General features: G+C 42.5%; 1 protein-coding gene across 2 annotated transcripts in view; it reads left to right on the forward strand.

Annotated features, from left to right (window-relative positions):
• The window catches only part of LOC121575495 (voltage-dependent calcium channel subunit alpha-2/delta-2-like), a 105,702-nt gene that overhangs the window by 36,645 nt on the left and 51,568 nt on the right, over positions 1-17,489 (forward strand). The window contains exons 3-6 of one of the 2 annotated variants that reach the window (XM_045222994.1): positions 3,017-3,133; positions 7,016-7,075; positions 15,534-15,578; positions 15,703-15,841. In XM_045222994.1, coding sequence (XP_045078929.1) covers positions 3,017-3,133; positions 7,016-7,075; positions 15,534-15,578; positions 15,703-15,841 — 361 coding nt within the window. The remainder of the gene's footprint in view (positions 1-3,016; positions 3,134-7,015; positions 7,076-15,533; positions 15,579-15,702; positions 15,842-17,489) is intronic. The other variant, XM_045222995.1, reaches the window with a different exon arrangement.

The raw sequence follows: 17,489 nt of genomic DNA on the forward strand, positions 1-17,489 counted from the left end.
AGTGTTTCCTAGCCTCAGTGCAGTGGGCAGTTGGGAGGAGGTGCTCTTATTTTCCATGGACTTTACAGTGTCCCAAAACTTTTTGGAGTCAGTGCTACAGGATGCACATTTTTGTTTGAAAAAGCTAGCCTTTGCTTTCCTAACTGATTGTGTATATTGGTTCCTGACTTCCCTGAAAAGTTGCATATCGCGGGGGCTGTTCGATGCTAATGCAGTACGCCACAGGATGTTTTTGTGCTGGTCAAGGGCAGTCAAGTCTGAGGAGAACCAGGGGCTATATCTGTTCTTAGTTCTGAATTTTTTGAATGGGGCATGCTTATATAAGATTGAGAGGAAAACACTTTTAAAGAACAACCAGGCATCCTCTACTGACGGAACGAGGTCAATATCCAACCAGGATACCCGGGCCAGGTCAATTAGAAAAGCCTGCTCGCTAATGTGTTTTAGGGAGCGTTTGACAGTGATGAGGGGTGGTTGTTTGACCGCAGACCCATTACGGACGCAGGCAATAAGGCAGTGATCGCTGAGATCCTGGTTGAAGACAGCGGAGGTGAATTTAGAGGGTAAATTTGTCAGGATGATATCTATGAGGGTGCCAATGTTTACAGATTTAGGGTTGTACCTGGTAGGTTCGTTGATAATTTGTGCGAGATTGAGGGCATCTAGTTTAGATTGTAGGTTGGTCGGGGTGTTAAGCATATCCCAGTTTAGGTCACCAAGCAGTACGAACTCTGAGGATAGATGGGGGCAATCAGTTCACATATGGTGTCCAGGGCACAGCTCGGGGCTGAGGGGGGTCTGTAGCAAGCGGCAACAGTGAGAGACTTATTTCTGGAAAGGTGGATTTTTAGAAGTAGAAGCGCAAACTGTTTGGGCACAGACCTGGATAGTACGATAGAGCTCTGCAGTCTATCTCTACAGTAGATTGCAACCCCACCCCCTTTGGCAGTTCTATCGAGACGGAAAATGTTGTAGTTGGGGATGGACATTTCTGTATTTTTGGTGGCCTTCCTAAGCCAGGATTCAGACACTGCTAGAACATCAGGGTAGGCGGAGTGTGCTAATGCAGTGAATAACTCAAACTTAGGGAGGAGGCTTTCGGATGTTAACGTGCAAGAAACCAAGGCTTTTATGGTTACAGAAGTCAACAAATGATAACGCCTGGGGAGTAGGAGTGATACTGGGGGCTACAGGGCCTGGGTTAACCTCTACATCACCAGAGGAACAGAGGAGGAGTAGAATAAGGATACGGCTAAAGGCTTTAAGTACTGGTCTTCTAGTGCGTTGGGTACAGAGAAAAAAAGGGGCAGATTTCCGGCCGTTGTAGAATAGATTCAGGGCATTATGTACAGTCAAGAATATGGAAGGATATGAGTACAGTGGAGGTAAACCTAAGCGTTTTGTAACGATGAAAGAGATAGCATCACTGGAGGCACCGATTTGAGTCGGTCTCCGCGTGTATGGGGGTTGGGACAAAGGAGCTATCTAAGGCAGGTTGAGCTGGGCTGGGGGATCTACAGTGAAATAGTACAATAAGAAATAACCGAAACAGCAATAAGCAAGGCATATTGACATGGGAGAGAGGCATAAAGCAATCACAGGTGTTATTCGAGAGAGCTAAGACAACAGCTGGTAATGGCGACAAAGTTTGGGCTGAGGCTAAACATAAACAGGATGCGGTACCGTATAAAGGAACAGTCCAGCAGGCATCAGCTGTATAGCTGAGTTATCATAAGGTCCGGTGAACAGCAATAGGAGAGTTTGAAGGTAGTTCGGGGGCTTCTACAGCACTGGCGAGTAAGAGGCCACGGCTTGCGTGTGCTAGCAGGCCGGGGCTAGCAGATGGATCTTCGTGGTCAACGTCGTAACGGGAAGCCTGTTGAAACCACATCAGACGATTTCGTCGGCAGACCAGTCGTGTTGGATCGGCGGGGCTCCGTGTCAACACTAGGAGGTCCCGTCCGGATGACAGAGAGGTAGATAGCCAGGAGATGGGCCTGGCTCGAGGCTAGCTCAGAGCTGATTAGCCAACAACTACATCCATTTGGTTGCAGCTAGCTAGTTGCGATGATCCGGTATTAAAGGTCCAGTGATTCAGTGATTCCGGCAGAAAAACCGATATGTTCTGGGTCGATAATGCGCTGTGCAGACAGTGCAGACTGGCCGATAATAGTCCAGGCTAGAGCTGGCTGGTAGGTAGTGCAGGCCACGGACAATGGTGAAAAACCGCTAACGGTGGCTAATAGCAAGTAGCTAGTTAGCTGGCTACTCCCGTCCTGTAGACAGAGAGGTAGATAGCCGGGATATGGGCCTGGCTCGAGGCTAGCTCGAGGCTAACTGGTGCTTGCTTCGGGGGCAGCGGTGATTAGCCAACAGCAACATCCATCCGGTTGCGGCTAGCTAGTTGCGATCCGGTGTTAATGTCCAGTGATTCAGTTATTCCGGTAGAAAATACGATGTTCTGGGTGAAAACCGCTAACGGTGGCTAATAGCAAGTAGCTAGTTAGCTGGCTAGCTAGTTTCAACTGGAGATTCTAGATAAAAGGTAAGTCAATAATAGAATCCGTTCCACATTGAGTGAGGCGGGTTGCAGGAAAGTATATTTTGTAGAAGGATGAAAAGTGTGATGGGGAAATAAGTACGAAAAATACAAAATAAATACAAAAAACAGGCTATTTACACGGACACACAACAAAGAACACGACCACACTGCTACGCCATCTTGGATCCTCCCAAGATGTGTGTAGGTTGATGTGAAAAAAATGTTAATCTATTTTAGAATAAGCCTGTAACCTAACAAAATGTGGAAAAAGTCAAGGGGTCTGATTACTTTCTGAATGCACTGTATATGGTCTGTGTGTGCTGAGTGCCTCCTTGTTGCTGTCAACTCAAGGATCGAAAACTGTTGCAAATGATGTGAAATGCAGTAATAAAATCAGTACATGTACAACATATGTGGAACTATCATTTAACTGCACTTAAATTGATGTTGTCTGTTTTTGTACTCTTTTTGCAGATCTACAATGAGAAAAGAAGGCAGTTCAGCCTGGTAAAGAATTCTCCCTATGAGATGGTGGAGAAGGTGGCTTCAGACATCGAGAATCTACTAGCCAAGAAACGCAAAGCACTTGATGTAAGTCAGCAATTTGACTTCTATTTATTTCACAAAAAAACATAACATTTAGTGGCAGTTTGATAGACACAGATTTAGCCCGGTCCTGGACTAAAAAGCAAGTTCAATAGTGAATCTCCATTGAAAATGCTTCTTAATCCAGGATTCCCTACCGGAGCCAAGCCCACCCACTTGTGGCATTGTGTTGTGTGACAAAACTTCACATTTTAGAGTGGCATTTTGTTGTCCCCTGCACAAGGTGCACCTGTGTAATAATCATGCTGTTTAATCAGCTTCTTTATATGCCACACCTGTCAAGTGGATGGATTATCTTGGAAAATGAGAAATGCTCACTAACAGGGATGTAAACAAATGTATGCACAACATTTGAGAGAAATAAGCTTTTTGTGCGTATGGAACATTTCTGGGATCTTTTATTTCAGCTCATGAAACATGGGACCAACACTATACATGTTGTGTCTATATTTTTGTTCAGTATATTTAGGAAAAAAATCCACCCCAAATCAGCTTTTCAGGTGTTTGTGAAAGCAAAGACAGGTGGAATGCATTTTTAACAAGTTACAATTCAATTTGTGTTACAGTAAACATTTGTTATTGTGTAATTATTTAATCGTTTTCATCTATGGCCTGGAAACCGCCCCATAATGTAGAAGATGTATAGGAACAACAGAAGACAATGTTACACATTTCCCTTGTCCACAGATTATAGGCAGCTTCTACAATCATTGCAGTATAGCAATTTGATTTTTCCTTTTGCATCGCAAATGAAAAAATATATTGTACTGTAATCGATCTGGTCCTCTACCAATTTTTCCTATCAGCAGAATAAATTGTTTTGCATTGTTTATAAAAGCAGAATAAATTGTTTTGCATTGTTTATAAAATATAAAATACATTTTTAAAATGAATGTAAATAGACTTACCTTGTTGGTACTAGTTCCTCTTGAGGCTTAGATTCTGATATAGTTGTGAAAAAAGGATTGCACCAGCAGCTATTTATACCTGCACACTAGAAAGTGAAATTGACTGGTGCAATGAACCACAGTATGTGCTGTACCAGTTACTTTCACTTTCAAGTGTTAAATGTAGAATAACTACATTTGAAGTCGGAAGTTTACATACACTTAGTTTGAAGTCATTAAAACTAGTTTTTTCAACCACTCCACAAATTTCTTGTTAACAAACTATAGTTTTGGCAAGTCAGTTAGGACATCTACTTTGTGTATGACACAATTCATTTTTCCAACAATTGTTTACAGACAGATTATTTCACTTATAATTCACTGTATCACAATTCCAGTGGGTCAGAAGTTTACATACACCAAGTTGACTGTGCCTTTAAACAGCTTGGAAAATTCCAGAAAATGATAGGCTAATTGACATCATTTGAGTCAATTGGAGGTGTACCTGTGGATGTATTTCAAGGCCTACCTTCAAACTCAGTGCCTCTTTGCTTGACATCATGGGAAAATAAAAAGAAATCAGCCAAGACCTCAGAAAAGAAATTGTAGACCTGGTTCATCCTTGGGAGCAATTTCCAAACTTCTGAAGGTACCACATTCATCTGTACAAACAATAGTACACAAGTATAAACACCATGGGACCACGCAGCCGTCATACCGCTCAGGAAGGAGACGCGTTCTGTCTCCTAGAGATGAACGTACTTTGGTGCGAAAAGTGCAACTCAATCCCAGAACATCAGCATAGGACCTTGTGAAGATGCTGGAGGAAACAGGTACAAAAGTATCTATATCCACAGTAAAACGAGTCCTATATCGACATAACCTGAAAGGCCGCTCAGCAGGGAAGAAGCCACTGCTCCAAAACCGCCATATAAAAGCCAGACTACGGTTTGCAACTGCACATGGGGACAAAGATCGTACTTTTTGGAGAAATGTCCTCTGGTCTTATGAAACAAAAATAGAACTGTTTGGCGATAATGACCATCGTTATGTTTGGAGGAAAAAGGGGAATGCTTGCAAGCCGAAGAACACCATCCCAACCGTAAAGCACGGGGGTGGCAGCATCATGCTGTGGGGGTGCTTTGCTGCAGGAGGGACTGGTGCACTTCACAAAATAGATGGCATCATGAGGAAGGAAACTTATGTGAATATATTGAAGCAACATCTCAAGACATCAGTCAGGAAGTTAAAGCTTGGTCGCAAATGGGTCTTCCAAATGGACAATGTCCCCAAGCATACTTCCAAAGTTGTGGCAAAATGGCTTAAGGACAACAAAGTAAAGGTATTGAAGTGGCCATCACAAAGCCCTGACCTCAATCCTATAGAACATTTGTGGGCAGAACTGAAAAAGCGTGTGCGAGCAAGGAGGCCTACAAACCTGACTCAGGTACACCAGCTCTGTTAGGACGAATGGGCCAAAATTCACCCAACTTATTGTGGGAAGCTTGTGGAAGGCTACCCAAAATGTTTGACCCAAGTTAAACAATGTAAAGGCAATGCTACCAAATACTAATTGAGTGTATGTAAACTTCTGACCCACTAGGAATGTGATGAAATAAATACAAGTTGAAATAAATCATTCTCTCTACTATTATTCTGACATTTCACATTCTTATAATATAATAATATAATATGCCATTTAGCAGACGCTTTTATCCAAAGCGACTTACAGTCATGCGTGCATACATTTTTTTGTGTATGGGTGGTCCCGGGGATCGAACCCACTACCTTGGCGTTACAAGCGCCATGCTCTACCAGCTGAGCTACAGAGGACCAAATAAAATAAAATGGTGATCCTAACTGACCTAAAACAGGGAATTTTTACTAGGATTAAATGTCAGGAATTGTGAAAAACTGAGTTTAAATGTATTTGGCTAAGGTGTATGTAAACCTCCGACTTCCACTGTATCTAGATAATTCCACAAATGTATCAGGTGATGAGGGCTGTCTAGCTCTCCTATTTCTATACCCATTTCTTGTAAATGGGACCATTACAGGAATAGAGGGTTCATAGTTTAACTTTCAATATAACTCTTTCACTTTCGTCTGTGACAGATGAGAGCATCCTGTGGTTTACCCAGAAAGACAAACACTCAGCTCCTATAGTCTTCTAAACCCATTGCATTTCTATGATGTCAGACCATTTATGAACACAATTATCTTTTATCAATGACATTACAAGTGAGAGAAGGTCAGGTGATGAGGGCTGTCTAGCTCTCCTATTTCTATACACATTTCTTGTAAATGGGACCATTACGGGAATAGAGGGTTCATAGTTTTACATTCAATATAACTCAGACCATTTATGAACACAATTATCTTTTATCAATGACATTACAAGTGAGAGAAAGTCAGTGGATAAAGGCCCCTAAAGAAAGACAAAAAGGTGGCCAGTATGATGCAGATAAACTTTTGTGAACTATTAACATAAATAATTACAGTATTATATTACAGTACGCAAACTGCTGTAATATAATATGCTTATGTTTCTCACAGTACCTGTGTGGTTAATTTGTCTTGAAACTCCCAGGATGTATACAGTTAATCCAGGCTACTTTAGAAATGGTCTTATGAGGTGAAATAGAACCAGAACCGCCTCGGTCCTCCGCGAGCGCTATGAGGTAAACTAGAGCTAGCAACCAGCATAGCAACGGACGCTTTGGTTCATTACGTAGGCCGGTCAGGATTTGACAGGTTCTAGCAACTGCCCTAGCAACAGACGCTAACAGCTAATTGAATCCCGTTGTGACCTAGGGGTGGACACCATTTGGCAGTGGACACTATTTGACATGGCAGGCCCTGTTATAAATCATGTGAATATCATTTTCTAAATATCCCTCCCATTCAACTAGGCCTATTCAAAATAAAGGGCAGGACCTTTGTTTTCTCTGTTCTCTAACCTGAACTCTTGAACTTGCAGAGGCTGGCCAGTGAGGCAGAACGTGTCCAGCGAGACCATCCCTGGCATGACAGCGTCAAGGTAACACTACTGTAACACACCCTACCAGCAGACTGTCTGCATTTGTAATGTATAAAAGCAGGGTTTCATGATACTAAGCACATCCCCTGTTGATACAAATATTATATCAACAGTAAATGTTCACCCCACCATCATCATGCACTCCTCAAAGTCATCAATTACCTCCTCACAGCTGCTGGTACTGGTGCACTCAACATCCTGATTCTTCTTGACCTTAGTGCCGCCTTTGACACTGTGAGCCATTAGATCCTACTCAGCAGGCTGGAGGGTCTGGGTGTTGAGGGCACTACACTCTCCTGGCTACAATCCTACCTCACCGACCGGACCTCCTATATCTCAATCAATGACCACACCTCAGACTCAGCTGCAGTTCTACAGGGTGTCCCCCAGGGCTCTGTGCTGGGCCCCTTACTCTTCATCATCTCCATCCTCCCCCTTGGTCAGATCCTCCATCACTTCAACCTTAACTTTCACTGCTACGCTGATGACACCCAGATCTACCTCAGCACCAAATCCCTCCTCAACCCACCTCTGACCCACATTGAATCCTGCCTCTGCAATAACAACCTGGATGCAACAAAACTTCCTCAAGCTCAACAGTGCTAAAACAGAACTCCTCCTCATAGGCACCAAATCCATCCTCACCGAAGTTGGCACCCTCACCATTGACGACACCACTGTCTCTTCCTCCCCCCATGCACGCAACCTTGGCACCATCCTGGACTCCACCCTCTCCTTCGACCACCACATCCAGCAGACTGTCAAATTATTCTTTAAACTCTGCAACATTGCCAAAGTCAGGTCTCCTCCCGTCTCAACTACTGCAAGTCTTTACTCTCAGGCATCAACTTAAGCTCCCTCCATAAGCTGCAAATGCTTCAGAACTCTGCAGCCCGACTTCTCACCCACACTAAGGCCTGGCAGGACATTACCCCTGTCCTCCATGGACTCCTCTGGCTCCATGTCTCCCACTGCATTGTCTCCCCCCCTTCTTCTCCCCTACCAACCCACATGACCACTCTGTTCCACCACAGCTGGCCATCTTGTTGTCCCCAGGTTCAAACTTCAGTGCTTTGGTGACAGGGCTTTCTCAAGGGTTGCTCCATGGCTCTGGGCCCGGTTGCATAAAACACCTTACGTTAACAGTGCTGCCAACTCTCACGCATTGGGCATGAGACACATGCATTTGACCCTCTTCTCACTCTCACATGCCACACCTCCTATTTCTCACACATTTAATAAAGTACTGCTTTTATCCAGTGTATCAATGGGTTAACTTTTCAACTGTGCTTCCAAATCATTTTGAAATTGGAGCATATGCGCCTGATATTCTACATCACGAGCATTGTAACCACGGCAGCTTCACCCGGGAGATCCATAATTTTCCTACCACTGCACTGTGAACCACGGAAGATATAAGCTTGTGATTGGTTTAGTAAGGGTCCGGGACGAAGGCGATTGGATGCGCATTTGTAAAGAAACGCCCCTCACGATTACAGTGGAGCAGGCAGCCACGGCAGACTGGACAGGCACGTTCGTTCTCTGCTGAACAGTTTATGAACTCAATTGTCAAAAGAGCAGCACAGCAACTTGAAGCGCTGTTTTGTACACATAATTGTCAACAAAATAATTTGCTGTCACTCCTGTCCCTGTCGCAGAATGCTTCCTTTTGACAGGGCCGTAGGTATGGGTGGGCCTAGGCCCAGCCACTGGGGAGCCAGGCCCACCCAATCAGATTGAGCAACAAATAAATATATATATATTTGTTATGCTCTTTCCTTGTCAATGTTCCAAACGGGACATTATTTGTATTTTTACCTAAACATGCAAACATCACCAGATAGAATGCATAGCAAGCAGTGAACTGTGTTTTGATGAAGTATAACAGAACAGATTAACTGTAATGACATTCACTCTGACGGGACTGGTTGCGAAAAAGAACTAATTGAATGCCACACCCCCAATAAGCACAAATATAAGTGCATTGAGGCATATGTCACTGTGATTCTATGGCTATATACACCATGCCACTGCTTATTTCATTTGTTCATTTAGCAAACAAGACAGCTCATAATCAATGTTCCCTCTAATTTGTTTAGGCACTGGGCAGATTTCAGGTCTGCTGACCGCAAACTTGAACATTGTGAAAATTCGGTGCAACTTCCAGCGCATGTTTACTGTGAACACTGAGGCTGTACCCGCTTTAAGTTACAGTTTCAGACAGTGGTCAAGTAGGCTACTGTGGCTATTTGATCATAATGTAGGCCTATCAGAGTGGTCTACCATAACAAAAATGCATCCCATAACATTTTAACATGGAAAAGCTGTTCTATCATTCAGCCTACAGTAGAAGACAATGTGTGGTGTTAAATGTAGGCCTACATTCCATGATACTTTTGAGAAAAAAAAAACATGCAGGGCTTGACATTAACCTGTTTATCCAGTTGTCCTTCAGACAAGGAGGTGGCTGAAATGTTGTTGTGTTGTTTGATGCAAGAAACCACTTTACAAAATAAAATACATTATTATTGCCATACCATTATTACAGAGAATCAGACCTATTATGCCACCTTCTGCCTATTGGCTACTTAGCTTATTAAAGCCTGTCTCAAAATACAACACTGCCCCTTTAAGAAAAAAAGAGCCATACCCAACTCGCTTTTCAAAGATGTACATGTTTTGTGCTCTTGTAGGAAGCAATCACTCACCCATTGCTGACTACAAATGATCTATAACTGGGCTAATAACTCACTAACTAGCAAAGGATATAAACAAATGTGCACATGTGGCTACGTGCAGTTTTCGCTTTGATCTGAAAACAAGCACATCTACTCACGACCGCTCATGCTGTAAACACAGTCCAGTTCAAAGTGAATGGCACAGATCCATATATGGCAATGGTCTATTTGCATATAGGCCTACTGCATCTCTGATTGGTTATGCCGCGCCGGTCTGTGTAAAGTACATGATGAGTCCTGTGTGTCAGTGCAATAGAATCCTACTCCGATGCGTTCTGGCTACAACAAAATCTCTTGCATAGTTAGTTTTGCATGCTAAGTCTTGCATAGTTCGTTTTGTTTTGGTATGTTGCATTGAAAGTGGCTAATATTGCGTTGATGTTTCCAACAAGGCACAAAAGTAATACTGCAAAAAATTTGGCAAAGCTATATTGAAATGCCCCTTGCCTCAGATATCCTGTTTTGCTGCTAGGCAAAAATGGTAGGCATAAATGCCAAAGATCCAAAGATCATAAATGCCAAAGATTCGCAAATCAGCCTTAACCATCTGAAAATGTATATTAATTAGATTTTTCTTATGTGTGGGATAATTTGTAGAAATCAACTGTCACATGAACATATTCAAACCCACAGGATTTGGGAAACATAGATCAGGGGTGGCTAACCGTCTTGGAGACCTACCTCTAGGCAGAATTTTCTACGGTCCTATTTTAAAGGGATAGTTCACCCAAATGAATTACATATTTACATGTTTGTTTCTTATGGACAAGGAGAGACTGCAATCCATCCTATGGCTAGCCACTGCCACCAACCGTTAATATTAGCATAAAATAAAAATGTAATTCAATGTTCCCAAGTTAGTATACTCTAAATTTCATGCCCAAATTAACTCAAAGTATCTTCAAACCAAGTGGTACAATGTTTAGTGTGTATTCAACTTTAAAATAATCCTGAATACATCCAACCTGTGATTGAAATATATATATATTCCACCCTGGTCATGGGCCAAAGCCGTTGGAAAATATGTAGAATTGCAGGAAATTAGCTTTAAAACAGATTTTGTTTTTATGGAAGGAGCACAATCCATGGAAAATCTAGCTGGCTAGTTAGCTAGCTATTCTGTAAGCTAGCTTGGCATGCTAGAAGCTAATAGAAAGAAGAAGAAAAAAAACATATTGTAAAGTGGTTGTCCCACTGGCTATAAGGTGAATGCACCAATTTGTAAGTCGCTCTGGATAAGAGCGTCTGCTAAATGACGTAAATGTAAATGTAAGTTGAGAAAAAAGTAACTACAAGAAACGTGGTTCATTGTCTTCTGAAGCAATTTGGTTATCCTGTCTTCATTGTAGAAGTTATATTTTGCTCTCTCACATAACAAATGCGATCTCTTTGATGAGACCCCCCCATTCAAAATCCTATTTTTCCCTAACCCCTAAACCTAACCTTAACCCCCCCTCCTGCTTTTTAGTCTGCCATTGTTTTCTTTGGATATCTGTTTTTTTTGTTTTGTTTCTACAATTGTAAAGTGACTTTGGGTGCTTGAAAAGCACTATATAAGTCCCATGTATTATTATTCTTCTTCTTCTTCTCATCAGTTTCCATGCCCCTTATTCACTATGAAACTCAAAGGTTTACTACCATGCAGTGGCGGCTCCTGAAAAAATTCTCAGGGGGGACAATTTTTCTGATGATTTAGGTGACCTACACACATTTTAAAAAAGATATGTCCAGCAACAACATGAAGACAGGGGCAGCATATAAGTCAATACTGATATACACATTACTTGCTTCAAAAAGGCCTCATGGTTGAATTGGAAATATGTGCACCTGAGCATAATTCACAACAAGCAAGCAGGAGCTTTTGATAGAGGCTTCTGAAAACATTGATGCAAGTTATTGGTAATAAGAAATTTTTATAGACTTCCATATTCTGCCCTCTTGTATAGATTTGTGAAAATGAACAGTGATAGACATTTTGCCTGAAAACAGAATTTGAAAATAATTTATAGAAAAGGTAAATACAGCTATCTGTATGGCTTTGTAAAAATGAACAACCATATTCTGGCCAATTGTATAGATTTGTAAATATGAACAACCATATTCTGGCCAATTGTATAGATTTGTAAAAATGAACATGAACAGATTTTTTATTTTTTTTTACTTAAAAAAAAAAGAAAAATAACTATTTTAAACAACATCAACTGTGAACTGATTTGGACGTGTGTGTGTTAAAGAGACAGACAGGGAGGGACAAAGAGAGAGAGAGGCTACATTACTTGTACTGAAACTGTTCTAGCTTGCTGCATGATCAAATTCAGCTGATGCGCATAGCAATGCACGTAATGGGCATTCTTGAAATGCTCACGCACCTTTTGCTGCACACCAGCCTTCTCTCCCCTCATCACACTGGCTCCATCGTAAGCTTGCGCAATGAGTTTGACTTTCTCGTCGTCGGCAAAAAGACCGTTCAGTCTCTCCAAAAGCACACTGGCGATTGAGACTGAGGTTGATTCCGAGATGGGAAGGAACTCAAAAAAGCGCTCCTGCACTTTGTGGTTGCTATCTATGTACCTCAGCACAAGCACCAGCTGTGTCTGTGTAGAAACGTCCGTGGTCTCGTCAGCTTGGATAGCTATGAAGTTCGCCGACTTCACCTCCTCCACAATATGTTCCCTCATGACCGCTAGCATACACTCCAGTAGCTCGTTTTGAATGGTCTTTGATGTGCCCTTGAAAACTTTAGCATTTTTAAGATGGTCATCAAACACCTCATCTAATTGTGCCACAAAGTTGACAAGTCCAAGAAAAATACCAGGGTTGGTGGAGCCCTCAGTTTCATCTTTGCCTCGCAAAGCTAGCCATCTTGACAGTAGTACGTGAATTGATTGACGCTGCTACCCGCTCTTTTCTTAGTTATGTTCATGGTTACTTATGTTACGTATGACGAAAGCGCGTAAGTGCAAGCCCTCTCGGAACCCATAGAGATTGTATTGAAAGCTCTGATATTTGAAAAAAAAAAGATTTTACATGAGAGTCTATGAGAGACTCCTGGGCGATTTTCAACCTGACTGAAATCGCCCCAAAAGGGGCGGGGCCATTTGAAGCACGACTTTAGCCTGATTGGACATTTAGTGGCAGATCAGACGTCTAGATTAGAACACTGATAACTACTGTTGCCGTGATATAATTGATTAGAAAAAAAATCCCTTCCTTTTCCCGTTTGGCAGTGCGTCGCCCATATCGCCCTAATGAACACACCGCCCCTGCTACCATGTCTGTTTACAGCTGCTGGAGTCCAATAGTACTATTTCCTAGTAATCTACTCAGATTTGCAAAGCTTATAATGCGCTCATCCTATCCCACACTGCATTATCAATCATCCATCCTTGTGCACAATCAGTCATTATTACAGCCAGGGTGGTCTGGTCTGAGATCACCAGTCAGGGGCAGAGGACGGAGCTCAGGGATGAGCTGGTTCGACAGCGCTGGGTTGGGATAGCTGGAGCTGTAACTGGCAGTACGGACTAAGCATGCCCAGCCCAGCCGTGGGGGCACTGCTGAGTCCTACACACAATGACATTCCACTTTTCCACATGCTTTGGTTCATTAGCCCATTGAGGCAGGACAGGGCCTGTGGACTCATCCCCTGTCCTCCCTCCCCTGCCACACCACCCCAGCCCTCCCTGGGGCAACAGGCAGCAGCAGTGACTCCCTCTGTGAGCCTCACCACCACTGGCTCGCGCTCTGTGTACGAACCAGCAGAGCTCACAAATAACAACTCTTCCCATCCTTATGCACCAAAAAACAGAGTTTGGTTGGATGATTCAGTGGGTTTGACCACAATGTCGTATTCAGTCGTGGGTGTATTATGTATATGAAATACAGGGGTGTAGTTTGTGGAGTTCCTTCGTGACAGCAGGACAGTTTGTTTCAGATTAGCATTTCCGATTTATTTTATACTTGTTGAGGGAGTATGGTCGGTAACTCTGTTTACCCTATTATAAGATTGTGACAAACTTAGGGTTGCAAAGGGAGGGTATATTACTGGAAACTTTAGAAGTTTACCAGTAAACTACCAGAATTTTGGTAACTTTCAAGTTTTTATTTTATTTTATCAGATTACATCTAGTGGCCTTTTAGATACTTCAGATTATTACAGGTGTCTGTAATTATATATGGTCCTCTGTGTGGCCTTATCACATGTAAAATATATAATATAGGCCTAATCAAATGAGATGATAAAAAATTAATTTAAAAAATGACAAAGTTGTAAAACATTATCCAAAATATAAATAATCAGTTTAGTGAATACCGTTGGTGTTTAATGTGAGGTTTTCAGCATGAAATATCCTTTATATATTTTTTACATACTTTTATTTATCTCAATATGTCTTTGTTTAAAATTTGATGGTGCCAAACTGGTGGCAGTTGTGCAAAAAGTCAATAGATGGAAGAGTTGCTTTGTTCATTGAAAATAATGCCTGTCACGCATGCTCCCGCTCCCTGGCGCTCGAGGGCGTCAGGCTGCCCATCATTACGCACACCTCTTTCCATCATTACGCGCATCAGCATTCATTGGACTCACCTGGACTCCTTCACTTTGTTGATTGCCCCCTCTATATCTGTCTGTTCCCCAGTTTGATCCCCGTGTCTGCATTGATGTTGTTTCGTTTCCCCTGTCCAGACGCTGTCCGTGGGGGGGTTGGTGACGTGGAAGCCTCAGCTGGCTCGTCGGGCTTCCACGCCTTAGCTGGCTCGAGAGGTTTCCTTCCCTCGGTTGGCTCGGCAGGCCCCCATCCCACGTCACGCCTCAGCCGGCTCGTCAGGCTTCCACGCCTCAGCCGGCTCGTCAGGTTTCCACGCCTCAGCCGGCTCGTCAGGTTTCCACGCCTCAGCCGGCTCGTCAGGTTTCCACGCCTCAGCCGGCTCGTCAGGCTCCCACGCCTCGGCCAGCCCGTCATGCTCGACAGGTTCCTCCCCTCGGCCGGCACATGAGGCTCCCATGCCTCGGCCGGTCCGTCAGGCTAGACAGGTTCCCGCTCCTCGGCCGGCTCGTGAGGCTCGTCCGGCTCCCATGCCTCGGCTAGCCCGTCAGGCTCGCCCAGGTGGGATGCCGGGTGGCGTCCCTAGAGGGGGGGGGAGTACTGTCACGCCTGCTCCCGCACCCCCTCCCTGGTGCTCGAGGGCGCCAGGCTGCCCATCATTACGCACACCTGTTACAATCATTATGCGCCTCAGCGCTCATTGGACTCACCTGGACTCCTTCACTTTGTTGATTGCCCCCTCTATATCTGTCTGTTCCCCAGGTTGATCCCCGTGTCTGCATTGATGTTGTTTATTTCCACTGTCCAGACGCTGTCCGTGTTTTGTTACATGTCTTTTATTTATTAAATCATCACCCTGTCTCCCAGCGTCTGTCGAACCGAGATCGACACAATGCCATTGTTGACTAGATGCTTTTTTTCATTAATTAGGCTATTTTCACTTGAACGATATGGTCTATCCACAAGAAATTTAAGGTCAATATGGACACAAATATAAAAAATTAATAGTATATATGTATACATTTTTATAAATTACCAAAGTTACCATAGATTACCTGTTAATTACCAAACCTACTGAAGATTCCAGAACTTTGGTAAATTACCGGTAGCTTTGCAACCCTAGGCCAACTTGCCGTCATCTATGTTATATATCTGTTTTGTTTTGGTCTTTACCAGGAGTGGAACATGACGTATTACGATTCCAAGGCAGAGCTAGACTATGTGAGTAGAAAGTGAAAAGCTAATTTCTAAACATCCTCTCTCATTTGTTGATAAAGCTTTTGAAATTTGCTGAAGAATGAAGTGGTAGTAATATTGTGTGTGTGTATGTATCTACGTATGTTAGCAGTACTCCCTGCAAGATGGTGATGGGGAAACAGTGAGCCCTCCACTACAGGTGGAGTTTGTGTATGACCCTAACTTCAAAAATAAGGTCAACTACTCCTTCACAGCCGTTCAGATCCCCACAGACATCTACAAAGGAGGTGAGTTTCACATTTGTGCAATGGACAGTGAATGTCTTATGATTATGTGATTTAGCAGTCATTTGCTGCTCAGTTGAAACTATGGCGCTGTACACGCTTGGGTAGTACAACTGATGTACAACACATTTGACACAATGGTTTTGAAACAACTGATATTTTGGCAGAGAGTTTGTCTCCACAATAACGTGTGATGGACATTTTTAAGTTTGTGCTTTTCTAATAACCAATTTCTGTATTCAATTCATGTGCTTTTCTAATAACCTATTTCTGTGGTCCTGCAAGTGACCGATTGAACGAATCCTCACTATCAGTATCTGCAATTTGCCAGTACGCCCAGAACCTTGTTTTGATAAAGGGATATCTCAGTTTCAAGGTCTCAGCTTAGAGGGAAGAAGCCTCGTGAGGTATTGGTCTGTCACATGCATGACCCAGTATTGGTTGGTAACATGAATTAAGCAAAATGTTAATGATGAATGAATTATGAATTATGAATAATGCAAATAAAACTTGTCTGTATATAAGAGAACTAACTGGACTGCCCGGGAAGAGCTCCTGATCGACATGTGTACTTGGTGCATTGAGTTGGTTGGAACCTCTCCAGCACGCTGGTAATAAACAATGATTCATTAAAGATTTACTTTGAGTGTCCCTGTGTAAGAATTTCAATTGACAATTTGGCATCAACGAACAGGATGATTGATTCTGCCTGCGGAGCTTTCCAGTGGGGGTCTGCGAGGAAAACCAGTGGCGCATTTTATGAAGCTTGAGGGAAATTGCCGTCTGATCAAAAGAGGACGAGACCCGCCCAGACCCTTACTGTGAGCTGCCCAGGAGGAGACACGTCATCCGCGAACAATTGAGGGACGGCAACTGATTTCAGTAAGTCAATTGAAATGAATTTGTAAAAAATATATATTTTTTATGATAAAACCAATAAAATTAAGGCGAGTAACGCATAAAAAGGTACCCATAGTCTTATAGAGAGAAGGCTATTCACTAGTCTTATGAGAAGACTAGAGGGAAGGCGTAACGGTACCATGGAAAGCCCCGCTGACAGCTGTCTGAAGGCTTTTATTGAAGAAGTGTCTACGTGGTCTGTTATTTATATGTATAGGACATACATATGATGCATAGCAAGTAACAACAAGAGAATCGTTGAAGATGCACATGGGGTAATAAGGGAGATTAACGAGTGTGTTTGGGAATAGTACTAAATGAATGTGGATGTGAAAGTTGTGTGATAGTGAGATATGACGTATTAAGCTGATTGAAATGTGGATAATAAATGGATTGAAAATATTACTATTAAGATTTAAAATTGGATAATAAGATTGATTTAAATGTGGATATTAAGCTGATTGTAATGTGGATAACAAGAGATTGAAATATGGATAATAAGCTGATTGAAAATTGGAAAATAAGAGATTGAAATTTAGCTACTCTACCGGTCAAAAGTTTTAGAACACCTACTCATTCAAGGCTTTTTCTTTATTTTTACTGTTTTCTACATTGTAGAATAATAGTGAAGACATCAAAACTATGAAATAACACATATGGAATCATGTAGTAACCAAAAAAGTCTTAAACAAATCAAAATATATTTTATATTTGAGATTCTTCAAATAGCCAACCTTTGCTTTGATGACAG

The sequence above is a fragment of the Coregonus clupeaformis genome, chromosome 10 (assembly GCF_020615455.1).
Source record: "Coregonus clupeaformis isolate EN_2021a chromosome 10, ASM2061545v1, whole genome shotgun sequence".
Lineage (NCBI taxonomy): Eukaryota > Metazoa > Chordata > Actinopteri > Salmoniformes > Salmonidae > Coregonus > Coregonus clupeaformis.